Source organism: Enhydra lutris, unplaced genomic scaffold (genome assembly GCF_002288905.1).
Source record: "Enhydra lutris kenyoni isolate GAN:26980312 unplaced genomic scaffold, ASM228890v2 scaffoldscaffold57, whole genome shotgun sequence".
NCBI lineage: Eukaryota > Metazoa > Chordata > Mammalia > Carnivora > Mustelidae > Enhydra > Enhydra lutris.
Window position 1 is genome coordinate 6674346 of NW_019154141.1, and position 15035 is coordinate 6689380.

The 15035-nt window shown below is 51.9% G+C and overlaps 1 protein-coding gene across 3 annotated transcripts in view; it reads left to right on the top strand.

Annotated features, from left to right (window-relative positions):
- The window catches only part of LOC111158087 (protein kinase C alpha), a 393808-nt gene extending 384476 nt beyond the window's left edge, over positions 1-9332 (top strand). For all 3 annotated transcript variants that reach the window (XM_022519916.1, XM_022519919.1, XM_022519917.1), the window contains one exon: positions 2659-9332. In XM_022519916.1, coding sequence (XP_022375624.1) covers positions 2659-2823 — 165 coding nt within the window. In that variant the 3' untranslated portion in view covers positions 2824-9332. The remainder of the gene's footprint in view (positions 1-2658) is intronic.
- Positions 9333-15035: the final 5703 nt, after the last annotated feature.

A 15035-nucleotide genomic window follows, 5' to 3' on the forward strand; every position in this document is an offset into this window, starting at 1 on the left:
AGTTTTGGGTCTCATCTGACCCTGGGATGCAACCTGCCGCGTTTCCAGGTCTTTCCTGCCTGTGGCTTGCTGAGATCCACTCGCTCACACTGAGTTTTTATTCTTTGCCTTCAGCCTGTCCCTTCAGCTCAGTGAACAGGCTTTAAGCAAGGCTTTGCTTTGCTGAAGTGTGAGTTCTCTCTCTTTAGGACCAGGGAACATTCCAGAGCAAGTTGTGGGAAGGAAAAGGAAGAGGTGTCTGGGGGTGAGCAGTTCTGAGACCATCGGTCCTCCTCCCGTGCAGTGTGATCACCGAGCTGGGATTGGACTGGCCTGGTCTCCGCAAGCCCCCTTAGCTGTGGCCTGGCAGCCCACACAGCGTGAGGCCTGAAGCAGCGAGGGTTTCTGCCCCGTGTGTTACCACACTTCACCTCACGAGCTGTGGCCGCCCTTAGGAGTAATCATCCCCAGGACAGCAGTTCTAGAATCTCACATCCTTAAGCATCCATCCCCATCCCCAGGCTTCTCGGTGCTGATGTATATGTGGTCGTCGTTTTAGACCTTGGGGACTCTTCTTCTAGTTTTTGTTCAGTTATTTGGCAGTTAAGCCATGGCTTTTGGAACCTCGCATTAGAAGATGACCTGTCGGGGCGCCTGGGTGGCTCAGTGGGTTAAGCCGCTGCCTTCGGCTCAGGTCATGATCTCGGAGTCCTGGGATCGAGTCCCGCATCGGGCTCTCTGCTCAGCAGGGAGCCTGCTTCCTCCTGTCTCTCTGCCTGCCTCTCTACCTGCCTCTCTGCCTGCTTGTGATCTCTGTCTGTCAAATAAATAAATAAAATCTTAAAAAAAAAAAAAAAAAAAGAAGATGACCTGTGAACGCCCTAACGATGGTACCCAAAGGAAAGGGCAGACCTGTGCCGTCTTTTCACAGAACAGTTCAGCAAATCCCAGCTTGGATGGCTGGAGACACGTTTTGCCTTGGCTCACCTTCCTCTTCGAGACTTCACCTCTCCCTTTTCCTAGAACTTCCTTCTTTGCATCTTTGCGTGGTTAGTGACTAGTAAAAGAAATGCGAACGATCTCTTTTTTAAGGGAGCACGCGTCCCGGCTGCTGGGAGCACCTACAGTGCTGGGCGTCGATTAACCAAGTTCCCAAAGGGCGTCCTCCTCTAGCACAGCACCGTCTCTCGTGTGGGGTGCAGGGCCTACGGAATGAGCAGGGCCCAACAGCACGGCCTCCACGGGGAGGCCACCAGCGCCCCACACAGTCCCCTGGTGTGGAATCTCCCCGGTTTGGAAAGGGTGGTCGCTCGTGAATACGAAAACACCCTCCGAAAGGAAAACCGTCCGTTGTGAAAGACCTCACTTGAACTCATAATGTGCCTCAGGAGCAGGGTGGACAAAGCCTAATGAAGCTAGATTCTCAAGGAAACCTTCTAGAAGATGGGGAAGATGTAGAAGAGGAAGTGGGAATTTGGTCTGTGAGACTAAACCGGACTTACAAAAATAACAGCAACCCTTGCGCTCTCACCGCATGCTGGGGTCCTCGCGAAACACTGTTCCCTTAACCTCCATGGCGGCCCAGGGAGGGGGCGTGGCTCTTCTGGCCGCTCTACCCTCGCGGGAGTGGGATGCCCCCCTCTCCCCGCTCCCCCCTTCACAGTGTAACTAGAGCTGTCCTCTGTCGATGATCCAGAGATGCCAGGTTAGTGTAAAACTGTGCTAACTCGGAAATGATTCCTGTCGCCCCGTGGTACCAGCAGGTAGGAGGGTGATCACTTGCAACATGGGCAATGCCATGATTGGTATCACCCGTGTCTCAGAGTCATCTGGGGTCCTGGGGATGTCAATGTGCCACAACCCTCCTGAGGGGCTGAGAAAGTGAAGACACCCCTTCCCCCGTTTTGGGGTCCGATTTGCAGGCAGTGCCTGCAGCCCTGTCTGGGTTGAGTGCCCCAGTGGACCCTGGAGGAGAGGAATAGCCAAGACAGAGAGGAGACTCTGCTCCCCCTGCTCAGGGCACCCAAGCAAAACCCCTCCAGCCTGAGGTCAACCTGCAGTTGACCCGATAGATCTGGATACACTGAAGCCCATCTGGGCCCCAGGGTAATGTCCCAACCTTGCCACCACCCCTGCCTCAGTCCTGGTTGAAGACTGGGGACTGGGGTTTTTAGAACTTTCCAGTTGCATGAATAACACATCTCTTACTTTATTACAATTGTGGTTGCAAAGAACCACGTGTGCGACAGAAATCTTAACCTCTTGGCTCAGAGGTCGCTGTCTGCACTCCCACCCGAAATCCTGGCCTTTCAGCGTGGACTGTGACTCGTGGCCCCGTGTGTGTGGCATCATGCTCATAGCCCACTTGGCTCTCTGAAGTGGAAGTGAAATAAAACAGGCCGTGTCCTTGCTGCTGCCTTTACTATCAGCAGTGCCTTTCCCTGGAGGGGTTCAGTTCCAAGGGTAATTGAAGGTTTACAGCCCAGTAACTCTGTGTTATTGCTTGCTGTGGCTGGCTTTGGAACCCAGTAGGTGTGCAGGTTCTCCAGAATTCTTCCTGCCTCGTCCAGTCCCAATGCCCCCGGGCCATGCTCGTCCCTACAGAGGCCTCTCAGAGAGCCACCCCCTGTGCCTTGCAATAATGACTGACCTTTCCTTCTTTTTCTCTCTTCTCCGCAGTGTGGCAAAGGCGCAGAAAACTTTGACAAGTTCTTCACGCGAGGGCAGCCCGTCTTGACACCACCCGATCAGCTGGTCATTGCTAACATAGACCAGTCTGATTTCGAGGGGTTCTCGTATGTCAACCCCCAGTTTGTGCACCCCATCTTACAGAGCGCAGTATGAAACCCGCCACTGAGAACCAACGCCTCCCCAGCCCCCAGGCCCCCCACAGTGGGAAATGATCCTTAACCCTAAAATTTTAAGGCCATGGCCTTTTCTCTTGTTCCAGATTGAGGGGAGGGGGGCCTGAAAATTTTAGGGTTATTAGTCCAAATGTGAATAACTGTTCAGGGTCTCTCTCTTACAACCAAGAACATTAACTTAGTGGAAGATGGTATAATGTACAGTGTCCAGTTTAATTATGTCAAAGTCCTGTCTGGCTGTAGGTTAACCCTTCCTAGAAAGCAAACAAGCTCTCCCCCCCTCCTTTTTTTGGTACGATTTGATATATTTTCCTTGCCCCTCTGTCGATTTCCACCATTGGGATCCCCCCAACCAGAGATGTTAAAATGAACCTGTACTGGGGCCAGTGACTCTCCACCTGAGACGTCTTTGGAACGAAAGAACAGGGGAGCCCAGAATGTGAGCCAGGTGGGATTGGGGGTTGGGGGAGGCTTTGAAATACCCGCTGCCTCTTTTCTCTGCCTCAGTGGAAACAGTCCCTAGAATTTGAGAGGCCGAGATGAATCATGTCCCCGCCCGTGATTCATTTGCAAGCTCACTGTTACCAGGGGTTGACAGTCTTAACCCAATCACGGTCCAGTGATTACTGGTCTTCAAAACGAGAGAGAACCAACCTCAGACGAGCATCGGGTGACCCTGTCAGCTCCCCTGTTTGGTTGATCAATTATCTTGATACTTGCATTTCTTTTTAAGAGGCCAAATCTTCTAAAGACTTTGCTAAAAGAGCATGTGAAATCATTTCAGATCAAGGACAAACCAGTGTGTCTGTGTGTGTGTGTGTGTGTGTTCATTTTAATCTCTGGGAGATTATTCCGCGATCCAGGGTGCCATCAGCAATCATGCCACTACTCGCGAGTGTTGTTAGCCAACCCCACCCCTCAACCAGTATTTTGCTACCTACGTCCTCAGAAGCTGATACGTATGCCCCCAACCCCTTTTGTACTTATTTATTTACTTGGCTGCGGTGTCGCCCAAGAGTACGGTGTACAGTAACTTAACAGAGTGTCGACTAGAGCATAAGTCTCCATGGCTCGATCTCCCTCCCATCTCCAGCCCTTGACATCCTGCTAAGGGATGAAAACCAATACAGTGTGGTCCCCCACGTCCAGTTCATGTTGAATGACACACCTGAAGCTGTAGAGTCAGGAAAACCTGGGTGCGTATCAGCTCGAAGATGTCCTATTGCTAGAAGGATTTTAATATGTTTTGCAGATACATCATGCAATGAATTTTGCATGTTTCTAAGAAACCTTAATAACAAGTGAATCTATATTATTGATATAATCGTATCAAGTATAAAGAGTATTATAATAATTTTATAAGACACAATTGTGCTATATTTGTGAAGGCTCTTGTTTCTAATCTGCTTTTATGATTAAGTTTTCGCTTAATTCCTAGCTACGTGCTTCCTCTCCCCCCGCCCCTACTCCTTGCGTACCCTGCACACTGGCCCTATATCGGATATATTAATTTTTTATCGTAGATCTAATTTTGAAATGAATGGCTATTTTACATGATCAATTAGGCTTATATACATATATATATATATAAATATATATATAAATATTTGATTCTACCTGCACACAAAAGTTTTTGTTTGGGGGGATTATTTCTGAGATGACATTCTCTCCTCGCTCCCCAGCGCCATTTTCCACTCCTATGCCACTCTTCCTCTTGGGGACATCAGGAAGTGTTTGACTCCAGTCTACCTAGTACGTCTGTGTAGGCGTGATGTTGTCACAGTCCCCCGTCTGGACTCTGTTTGGTTTTTCCTTGTCAGCCTTGTTATTGTTAGTGACTCAGGGTGGGAGGGACAGAAAGATGGCCTTCCTGCTGGGTGCGGGTGCGGACACCCCAGAAGCACGCTGTCCATCCTGCTGCCGCCGGAACGATCTGCCCTTTGCTCCAGCGCACACACGCTTCATGAGGCGACTGTCCAGTCCAGCAGCGCCCCCCCCCCCGCCGGGCACAGCCACTCCTGGCACTATCCGCAGATTCTTCAGAAGCTTTTCTTCCACCTGTTGCTAGAACCAGCCTTCCCAGTCTTGCGATGAGCACCTCTGTGGTGAGACACCGTGCTAGCACAAGGCCCTCGGAGAAACCAGCCTCCTACGACAGAAAGAACATCCAACACGGAAGCAGTTATCAGCTCTTACAGCGCCGCTCCATTTCCCGTTGACCCCCAAACACGTCTCCCAGCCTCGCACCTCCTCATTTCTACTCTCTGGCTGTTTGCCTGAAATTCATGTGACACACGAGCACGGGACGGTCTTTGAAATTGACAGGCCTGGTCCGTCCTGGGAACCCTTGATTGGAGGAAGAGGTGGGGTAGACAGTGTGTCAGCCCCAGAAGGAGCAACTTCCTCTGTCGTCCTTTATGGGCTGTAGACGTCAGAACCCAAAAAGGGGCCCCAGCGTACCCAGAGCTGCAGTCCTGCTGGTCAGTGCACATCTGGGGGACACTGCCTCGCCGGGCACACCTCCTTCAGTTGGGTAGAAAAGGGCCAGTGTATAGAATGAGCCTAAGAAACAAAACAGCCGGTCACCCTGCCCCAGGATGGAGCAGCAGTGGGACGGGCTCCCAGCCAAGCCCCAGGCAGTGAGGAAGGTTTCAGGAAGGAACACATGAGGGTTTCGGGGGCGCTGGCTCCCGAGCCCCATGCCGTCTCTTTGTTTCTGAGCTCACCACAGTCTCAGGCTTTCCCTCACCCAGCCGGCATGTTCCCAAATTATTCATAATTCTCCAGAAAATGTATTCAGCCTCTCAGCTGGCTTATATTCTTTCAGAATGTGTGGCAAAGTTTTAAAAGAAAATCTGGCTGCCCCCCACCCCGCCCCGCGTGGGGACAGGAGGCTTGAGGCCAAACTTGGGGGGAGACTGTAAACTTCAGGGGTTACCAATGGGTCACCGTGATGTGCCCTCACTGGTGCATGGCTTAGTACCGAATCCAGATAAAGGCTAATGTGTTAAGGGTCTGAGCAGTCCCAGACCATGATTTCTGAAAGAAGAAACCGTGTGGGTGACCGAGACCAGCCTTAGACCAGCTTATAAAAGCAGCAATCTCTGTGGTTCTATGGTGTTGTCCCATGTGGTGGCATCGTGTGAAAACGCAGGGAAGCTGGCAGCTGGAATGAGGAGAGCACTTGAACTCTTGGAGTTCAGGCCCTGAGCATTGCCTATATCGTGGAGCCCGTTGAGGTCCAGGATCCTGGGCAGAACATAGCACAGTCGGCTTCCCCGCCAGACCCCTCGACCCGTGACTCTGAGGTGCCATTCGCGTCGTCTTACCTTCTTTTCCCTTGGACGGTGTCTGACTCAGCAGCAGATCTGGGCTCTGAGGCTGCAGGCCAGTGGGCCAGCAATGCCGGTCTCTTGGCACCTTGTCTAAAGACGCTAGATGCTTGGTTTCGATGGAAGTTTCTGGAGTGTGCGGCTGGGTGTAGCCCTCGGAGGTGAATGGGAGGCTCCCTAAGACAGTTCATTCATTCAAAAGGCGATGGCTGCTCTCCAGCCCCTCTGCTTCTCTTTGATCCCCGTGAGCTGGTGCCAGCGAAGGCAGAATCCCCGTCAGTCGGGTCTTAGGAGATGTGTCAGGCTCTCTTATCAGGAATTCTGGCAGAAAATTGGAGCATTAGGGCACTTCAAAAACTTGACCTGATGTGGCCGGTTGCTGGGTGATGAAAGACCACAGTTGACACAACCAGCCAAGGACGTTGGGGCACCTCTCTGAGCTGCCGTCCTCAGCAGAGCGAGGTGTGGACCCAGAGAGCCACCGCTGACGTGCAGAGAGGGGGGAGGTCAGTGGAGGCTGAGGTCCACATGGCATTTAGAGAAGAGCGGGGATTGAGTGTATCCGAACGATGCTTGTGAGAGGAGGAAGGCAGGAGGCTGTGCAAGGAGAGGCCATCTCGGGAAGGAAGCTGCTGCCATTTCCAGTGGCTTTGTGTTGTGGGTTGTTGGTGCATTTGATAGCTACCCCCTGCTGGTCCCCGAGCACAGGTTCGTTGCCAGGGACGCAGTCTGGTCCTCAGAAAGGATCCCCTGAATGCCAGTCGCGTCCGCAGCAGCCACGGGAAGATGCTGCCCCTGCTTCCCTCAAGGTGGCTCACAGTTTTCTGGGCAAGGCCACACCATTCGGCTCACCCTGGGAGACAGGAGGTCCCCACCCGGCTTCCGCCACAGCATCCTGCCCAGAAGGACCGGGGACGGAGGGAGAAGGGGCAAAACGAAGGAACACTCCTGTCCCCACCTGATTGCCCTTAGTGGGAGAAATCTCACTTGTTGCTGGGATTTGTGTTCTCAGGATTGAAGAGGGAGGGAAAGTGAGAGTCTGATATTTTTAAATGCCTCTGAAAGGCAACACCAATTGACAGGCACTTTCTCACTTTACAAAGTCACCTGTTTCTTGTGTGTGCATATCACACCATTTCCTGTCTCTTTAAGCCCATCGGGGCGGGAGTGCCTGATCCCCCCACACCCCCGTGACTAGCACACTAGTCATCAGCAGGAAGGAGGCGGCTGGGGACAAAAGGACGATGGTGATGGTCAGTCGTTAAGAGTTACAGGAGCAACGGGGCCAGGAGGGTTAGTACCAGTGACAGGAAAGGGCACTCTGGTTCTTAGTGACCACACGCTAATGTGACAGGTGGGAAACTATTTTTGGAAACCTTTTCCTTGAGTTGCTTGGATTACATCTCATGGAATACACCAGACTGTAAACATGTCTGTCATTTCTCATTGAAGCCGATGAGACAACATCTAGGGAATGCTGTATATTATATATTTCTGCTAAGGAAGATGCAGAAACTTGGAAAAGGTTACCTGAGCTACAGTGAGTGAAGGCATCTAGAAATGGTGTCAGCCACAATCCTGTTAATTTTCTAATGTCAGGGACTCTTTGGGAGGGTTAAAATCACGTGTGACTAGGACCCCATGTCTCTGATCTGTGATCAGGAGTCCGGTGATAATTGTGTAGGTCAAATCAGTCATCAAGCCTTACAAGGACCCTACATTAAGGCCCACAAGTTCCAAAGACTTTTTTTTAAAACTTAAGGAAGAAATTAGTTAATTCTAATAGAACAACAGTATACTAGGCTATTTGTACTTTTTTATAGAGAGCTTTAATAACTCAATTCTTCTTTTAAAATAAGTTTTTAAAACAAAACTACTGACAATTTGATAAGATTCCCAATCCTATGGGGCCTGGAGGAGGACTCAGCTGGGGTCAGCTAGAGCACCCCTGACCTGCACTCCCACTGCAGGATTTTCCCATGCCAGTGGCATATGATGTCCAGATCAGGACGGCTGGAAATTCAGGTGGAATGTGTTGGCAGACCGATGCCCTCCATGTTTTTGGTGCACACTGAGGACAGCCACCTAAGGTCTGGAAACCTTTGGACCCTAGGAATGATGGTTTTATTGCCCCCTTCCAGAAGCAGCCCTAGGATAACATTCCCCTGAGGTCCCTGGATCTCTTTCTTTGCTCTGTGAGGGTCTGTGACCACCTTTTGGTTTGGGGACTGGGCGCATCCTCGGCTCTGTCTCTAGTCACCACAAGTCTGCAAGGCTCACATTCAGTGAAAATTCAGAGGTGCCCTGGAAGGATTTTGTCCACTGGGCAATTCATATATACTTCAATATCCCCGAGAAAGAAGAGGCGGCAACAAACACTCCCAAGGGCCTCTGTCTCCGAATTCTCTCTTACATGAGTAGACAGTACCCTACTTTTCAGAAACTCTCCAGTCTACTTTATAGGAACTTTTTTTTTTTTATTCTAAAATAAGACAAAAGGTGGCTTTGCATTTTCTGGTTAAATAATTGTGTCTTCGTCTCCTCTGCTTAACTTTAGGAGTATTTATTCTTGTGATTGTTCATAGATTTTTGTTGATATTCTTCCTGGAAGAATGGGATCCTTAAGGGGTTTAGTGAACAATTCAAAATCATCCTTGAAGGCAGTTACGCTTTTGAGTGTAAATGGTCTGAAAATTCACCTCCTATCCCTTCTAGCAGGGTCTTTCAGAATATCTTTTATAGATGGTCAGAGACATTTGAAATCATTGCTTTTGCTCCATGAGAGAGAGAGAGAGAGAGAGAGAGAGAGAGAGGGAGTGTGAGTGTGTGTGTGTGTGTGTGAGTGAGAAGGACATGTCACGTTTAAATCATTCATTGGAAAACATCGTACAAGACCCCAAATCTGTACAGAGGAGGAAGATGAAGAGACGGAGGTTGAGGTTTTTTCCTTCTGTATAATCACCTTCTGACAAAATGTAGAGGCCATTCAACTGTCCAGCAACATTTGGTTTAAAGCAGGCAAGATGGATGTGTAAGTTACTACTGCCGCTTTCCTCAATTTGTATAACCTCTGATCTTTGTTTGCATGATATGCTTTGTTAGATACATTCATTGTAGTTTGGAAGCAAGTGTGTACGAATAAATATAATGACCATTCCTCAGCGTCCTTGGTCTCATTTGCCTGGTCCCTTTGTGGATCACAGTTATGGTTCAGCCCGTGTCCAGCCAGAATTCCACCCCGGGGGGCGCCTGGGTGGCTCAGTGGGTTAAAGCCTCTGCCTTCGGCTCAGATCATGATCTCAGGGTCCTGGGATCGAGCCCCACATCGGGCTCTCTGCTCATCAGGGAAGCCTGCTTCCTCCTCTTTCTCTGCTTACCTCTCTGCCTACTTGTGATCTGTCAAATAAAAAAAAAAAAAAAGAAGAAGAAGAAGAAGAATTCCACCCCGGGGCCTTCTCCTGTTCATGCAGGCCTCTCCGTTTAAGTTCATGCTGGATTTTCTTAAAATGCTTTGTGCTTTGACTTGAGACCCCAGCAGTCACTGGGATAAAGGAGCAGCAGGTCACTCCCTCGTTCATGGATCAGCCCTTGTCAGAGCACCTGCACAGGTGCCAGGAATGTGCTGGAGAGGGGAGCAGGACACCTGGGGGAGGCCCCCCTGCCTGCAGAGAGTTTCCGCTCTTCACTCCCAAATGGTGGGGGACACACAGCAACTGACAAGGGCGTTGTCCATCCTGTTGGCCACACTGTGCACCCGGCTTTGGGACGGCAGCTGCTCTTGGCATCAACAGCCTTCATTCTGGACTTATTTTATTCATAGGTGAAAAACAGGGAGTAATTTTTGAATGTGAAATAGGTAGGGAATATCCCAAAACATCCAGAGTCTCAACACTCAACACTCCAAGCCTCAAACGAGAATAAAAGCTGGGGCACCCGGGTGGCTCTGCTGGTTGAGCATCGAGCTCTTGATCTCAGCTCAGGTCATGATCTCCTGGTCATGAGATCAAGCCCCACATCAGGCTCTGTGCTCAGCAGGGAATCTGCTTGAGATTCTCACCCTCTCCCTCTGCCCCTCCTCATACTCTCTCCCCCACCCCTTTAAAATAAATATCCACAATAGCCAAAATACAGAAAGAACCCAGATGCCCATCAACAAATGAATGGATAAAGAAGAGGTGGGGTGTGTGTGTGTGTTTGTGTATACACACTCACAATGGAATAGTACGCAGCCACTAAAAAGAATGAAACCTTGCCATTTGCAACAACGTGGATGAAACCAGAGGGTATTATGTTGAGTGAAATAAGTCAGAGAGGCAAATAAACAAATTTCACTCAGATGTGGAATTTAAGAAACAAAACAGATGAACATAGGGGGAGGGAAGGAAAAATAAGGCAAAATCAGAGAGCAAGGCAAACCATCAGAGACTCTTAATCACAGGAAACAAACTGGGGGGGTGCTGGAGGGAAAGTGGGTTGGGGGACGGGGTAACCAGTTGACGGGCATTAAGGAGGCCACGTGATGGAGGGAGCATTGGGCGTTATATGCGACTGATGAATCACTGACCTCTACCTCGGAAACTAATACACTATATGTGAATTAATTGATTTTAAAAACAAAACAAAAAAGATGTTAGTTGAAAAATAAAATAAATTGATCTTTAAAAAAAGAGAGAGAGAAAAAAAAAGAGAGAGAGCCACCATAACCCTACATCTAAAAGCTGAGGGTCAGCCTTGGCAAAGTTCGCCTTTGCTCGCTTCCCCACCTCCTTCTGGGGGGCTGCTTTCCCTGCTGGCTCAGGGCTTGCTTTGTCCCGAAGCTGCCTCCATGTCCCCTCCCAGCGTATCCACACTTGTTGTCCTGGTTCTTTTTCCTCCAGACCTCACTCCCAGCCCACTGAGTGGGGTCCTGAGTGCTCCCGTCCACTCGGTTTAAGGTCCCCGCCCCGGCCTGCCCCTGCTCTCACCTGGACCTCCCAAAGTTAAGCGGCTTTGGGCTGCCAGTGGGAGCACGGGTGGGACCATTACTGAGGAAGAACGAGGGGCCCTCGGGGCAGTGAGTGTGCGGTGGCTGGCCCCTGGGCAGGTCTTGAACTTCACTCTGGGCTGGTCACTTTTACACATCCGTGCAGCTCCTGCCTCGTGCTCATATGGCCTCGCAGGATGGCGGGGGGCAGAGAGGATGCCCTCGGCTTCCCCCGGGGGGGCTACCTTAGCGTCCGTGCATCTGGTTCAGCACAGTGTTGTCTCGAATTCCCTTGGCCGCAACGCAGAGGGGTGCCCCCTGGGTCGCCATGCGATGAGCGGCGTCCTCAGCAGCAGCTGGTGACCCACGGGGTCCGAGCAGCCCATCGTGAGGTACCCGTGTGGGGTGACCCCAGCGACTCCACAGGATCGAGGAGGCCGCCCCCCCCCAGCCCCACAGAGCCCAGGGGATGGCCTGAGCAGGCAGCAGGGGGACCTGGCAGGACTGCAGAACATGTCCTAGAGGATCACCCCTCACCCCACCTCACCCCGCTCCCCGCACCTGGTACTTGGGACACCAGGGAGCCTCCGGCTGGGCGTGCAGCCGGTCAGCAATTCAGCTCGGAGGCTCACTCAGCTTGATGTGTTTCCCACCCTTACAACCTTCTCCCCGTGCCCAGATCCTGGCCGCCTCCGCGTGTCAGGCCCCATTTGCATCTGCTGACCCCGCACCCTTGCCTTTCCCCCTTTTGCATCCGACTCTAGAGGGGCAGCCTAAGTGGCCACTGGGGGCGAAGTCTGCAGCCACGCTGCCTGGCATCCCCCTTCGAGCAGGGCAAGTGATCTGGACCTCTCCATGCCTCGGTTTCCCCATCTGTATAAGGAAATGAGGATGGCACCTGCCCCAGTGGGTCACAGTGGGGAGCGTTAGAGTGTCTCAGGAAGGAAGTGGGAGCTGTGGGAGGGAGGCCACAGCCCTGGGTTTTGCTGAGACTGAGCCTGGGGTGGTCCAAGGGCAGGAGAATGGTCTTAAGGGTTTTCTCTCTTTTAGTCCTTTTTGAGAAAGGGGCCATGAATCAGCTGATCAGGGGATTCCGGTCGGAAGAGGAGTATGGAGCCAACCTCGGAGTCCGGGGCCAGGGCTGCCTGCAGGCGTGTGGGCACCTCCCACCCGGCAGGCCTGGAGGGGTGCTGCTCTATAAACGCGAACCCAGTATTCAGGGAGAGGAGCAGCTGAGCTGCGGAGGAGGGAGATGGGGGAGCGCTGCCAGGGCTCAGCTTGTGGCCCCCACGGGGACAACTGTGCTCCCTGGCAGCAGCCCAGCCACCTCCCCCGCCCCCGGGCGGTTCTGGGGGCGGCAAGAAGGCCCGTGGAGTATGATGAGCTCCGGGGACAGCCCCAGGCGGCGCGACGGCGGCCCGGGAGCTCCATACCTGGTCCCAGGCAGCTACGCGCTGAGCGCCTGTTGAAGGAAGGGGGGTCCATGTCTAACACATAGAGGAATTCAAGCCTGGGGCCTACCTACCTGTCCCTGCCCCAAAACTTTGGGCAGCGCCCCCTGGTGTGAGTGTTGAGTGGGAGCTCCCCGAGGGGCAGGCCCGTGGCTAGGATACAATGTAGGAAACGCGGGGTCAGGCCTGGAATAGGCACTTCAGCGGTAGGATCCCAACTTCAGCAAGACTTGCTCACGTCCATCTTTCTGCACCTACGCTTCCCCCAAGCACCACACAGTGACACCCACCTTCTTGGGTCCAAGTCCCTGCCCAGGGCTCACCCTGACTCCAGCAGGAGCCTCCTGTCTACAGCTTCGCTCAGCCTCTCCTGTCTGCCTCCTCCCTGCAGGCAGAGTGAAGCCCTATGCTGCCACATCAAACACTCCAAGGACATCCCATGGTCCTTGAGAAAGACCAAGCCCCCTAACACAGCTGTGAAGCCCTGTGCAAACTCTCCCCATGCCTGGCATCACCTGCCCCCATCTAGCCCCACATTCTCTTGACTCTCTGGCTTTCCTTCAATTCCTCAAATGAGCTGTGATGTTTCCAACCACAGGGCCTTTGCACCTGCTGGGCCCTCTGCCTGAAACATTTTTCTCTGAGCCCAGTTAATGCCACCTTACCCTGAATTATTCATTCTTGCAGAAGCCTTCTCTTTCCTCCCAGGCTGGTATATTCTCCTTCCAACCCTCATACACTTGCTTAGTGCCTACATCCCTTCTTTGTTGTACTTATCATGCTGCCATTTTATACTTCTTTGTGGGAATATTTGATTGCTGGCCTTACCAGCTTCCTTTTTGAAATCAGGTGTCATGCTGGGCTGTGCTTGCATTTGCTCTTCTGGGGAGTAATACAGTTTGTAGCCCAGAGTGGGATGGTCAAAACCAGTCCTCCGTCCACTACTGGCCTCACCATCCCATGTCTATACCTGCCCACTTCTCTTCAACCCATCAGCAAGTCTTGGAGGTTCTCCTGGACAGCCATGGTTCTCCATGGGAAGAGAGTGGAGTTTTGCAATATCCAAAGACATTTTTGGTTGTCACAACTGGAGGGAGGTGCTACTGGCATGTAGAAGGTGAAGCTCAAAGGCCAGGAATGCGGTGATGCATGAGACAGGGCCCCCCGTCCCCAAACAGAGAGATCGGCCCAAAGTGTTAGTGGCGCTGCTATGGAAAGCCCTGTTCTAGAATATACTCTCCACGTGCTCTGTTCTCTCCGTGGTCTCCTTGAGATCACCCTCGATCCCCCATGACCCTCTCTGCACAGCCCTCAGGGTGACCTGGTCCCAGCAAATACCTTCCCTGGTTCAAGCCCTCCAATGGCTTCCCATCACCTTTAACACAAAACCCCAACCTTCCCATGGCCTAGCAGCCTCACGCCATCTGGATCGAGGCACACGGGCTGGGTGCTTTGGAGGTGAGCTCCGAAAAGGGCTGGCCTGTGTATCTGGCTGTGTGTGGGTCCCAGCCCATCAGAATGTAAGCTCTGTGAGAGGGACAGGTATATCCACTGTGTCCACTGCTGGATCCCAGCACCGAGGGTGCAGCTTGGCACAGAGTGGGGGCTCGGAACAGTGTGCGTTGAAGGAGTGAATGAATGAATGGACCCAAGACGGCTCCAGGTCTAGCAAACCATTGCTGTGTTTGGCCGTGGTATCCAGCAACTAATTAAGGAGACGAGATGTACACACACACGTGCGCACGTGTGTCTGTGCTACTTAAAGATCAGCTTTCCAAAGCTTTTCACGAGCTCACGCCCAGGAAACCCATGTTCAGAGTCTGTCCATTGGCCTGGCAGCTGGAGGCAAAGGCTGCTGACAGAGGCACTGGAGTGAGTGGTCCAAGCCCTGAGCTTTTTCTCCGACCCACTGAGGGCTCTGGAGGGGTGGGGGGTGGGGGATGGTGAATTACAGTTCAGCTAAAATGCTAGTGCACATGGGCAAAGCAAAGGCCATCTGTTTTCACCCTCTGTCCCCCGAGAGTACGCATCGCGGGGAGCAAGGCTGTGCCTGCAGGGAATGTGCAAGAAGCGTTTCTGGCTCCAAGAAAGCAGAACTGGATGCCTCGCCAAGATTCTTTTTGTAAAAAGCTAATTCAATAAATATATTGCAGAGAGGTCTATTCTAGGCATAAGAGGGGAAAGTTACAATACGGATCTGAAGAAGTGAAAGAGCTGGCAGTGGGCTCCAGGACTCAACAGAAACAGGTGAAAATGGCAAAAACAAAAACAAACAAACAAAAAAAACAACGCAGATTAGAAACACGCGTGCGCGCACACACCAAGCACGCGCACGCGCACGCACACGCACATACGCCCTCGCGCTCACTGAGCCGGCATCACATGTACTCCAGGCACTCTTCCTGTTACTACTGTACATGCATTTCTTTTTTTTTCTTTCTTTCTT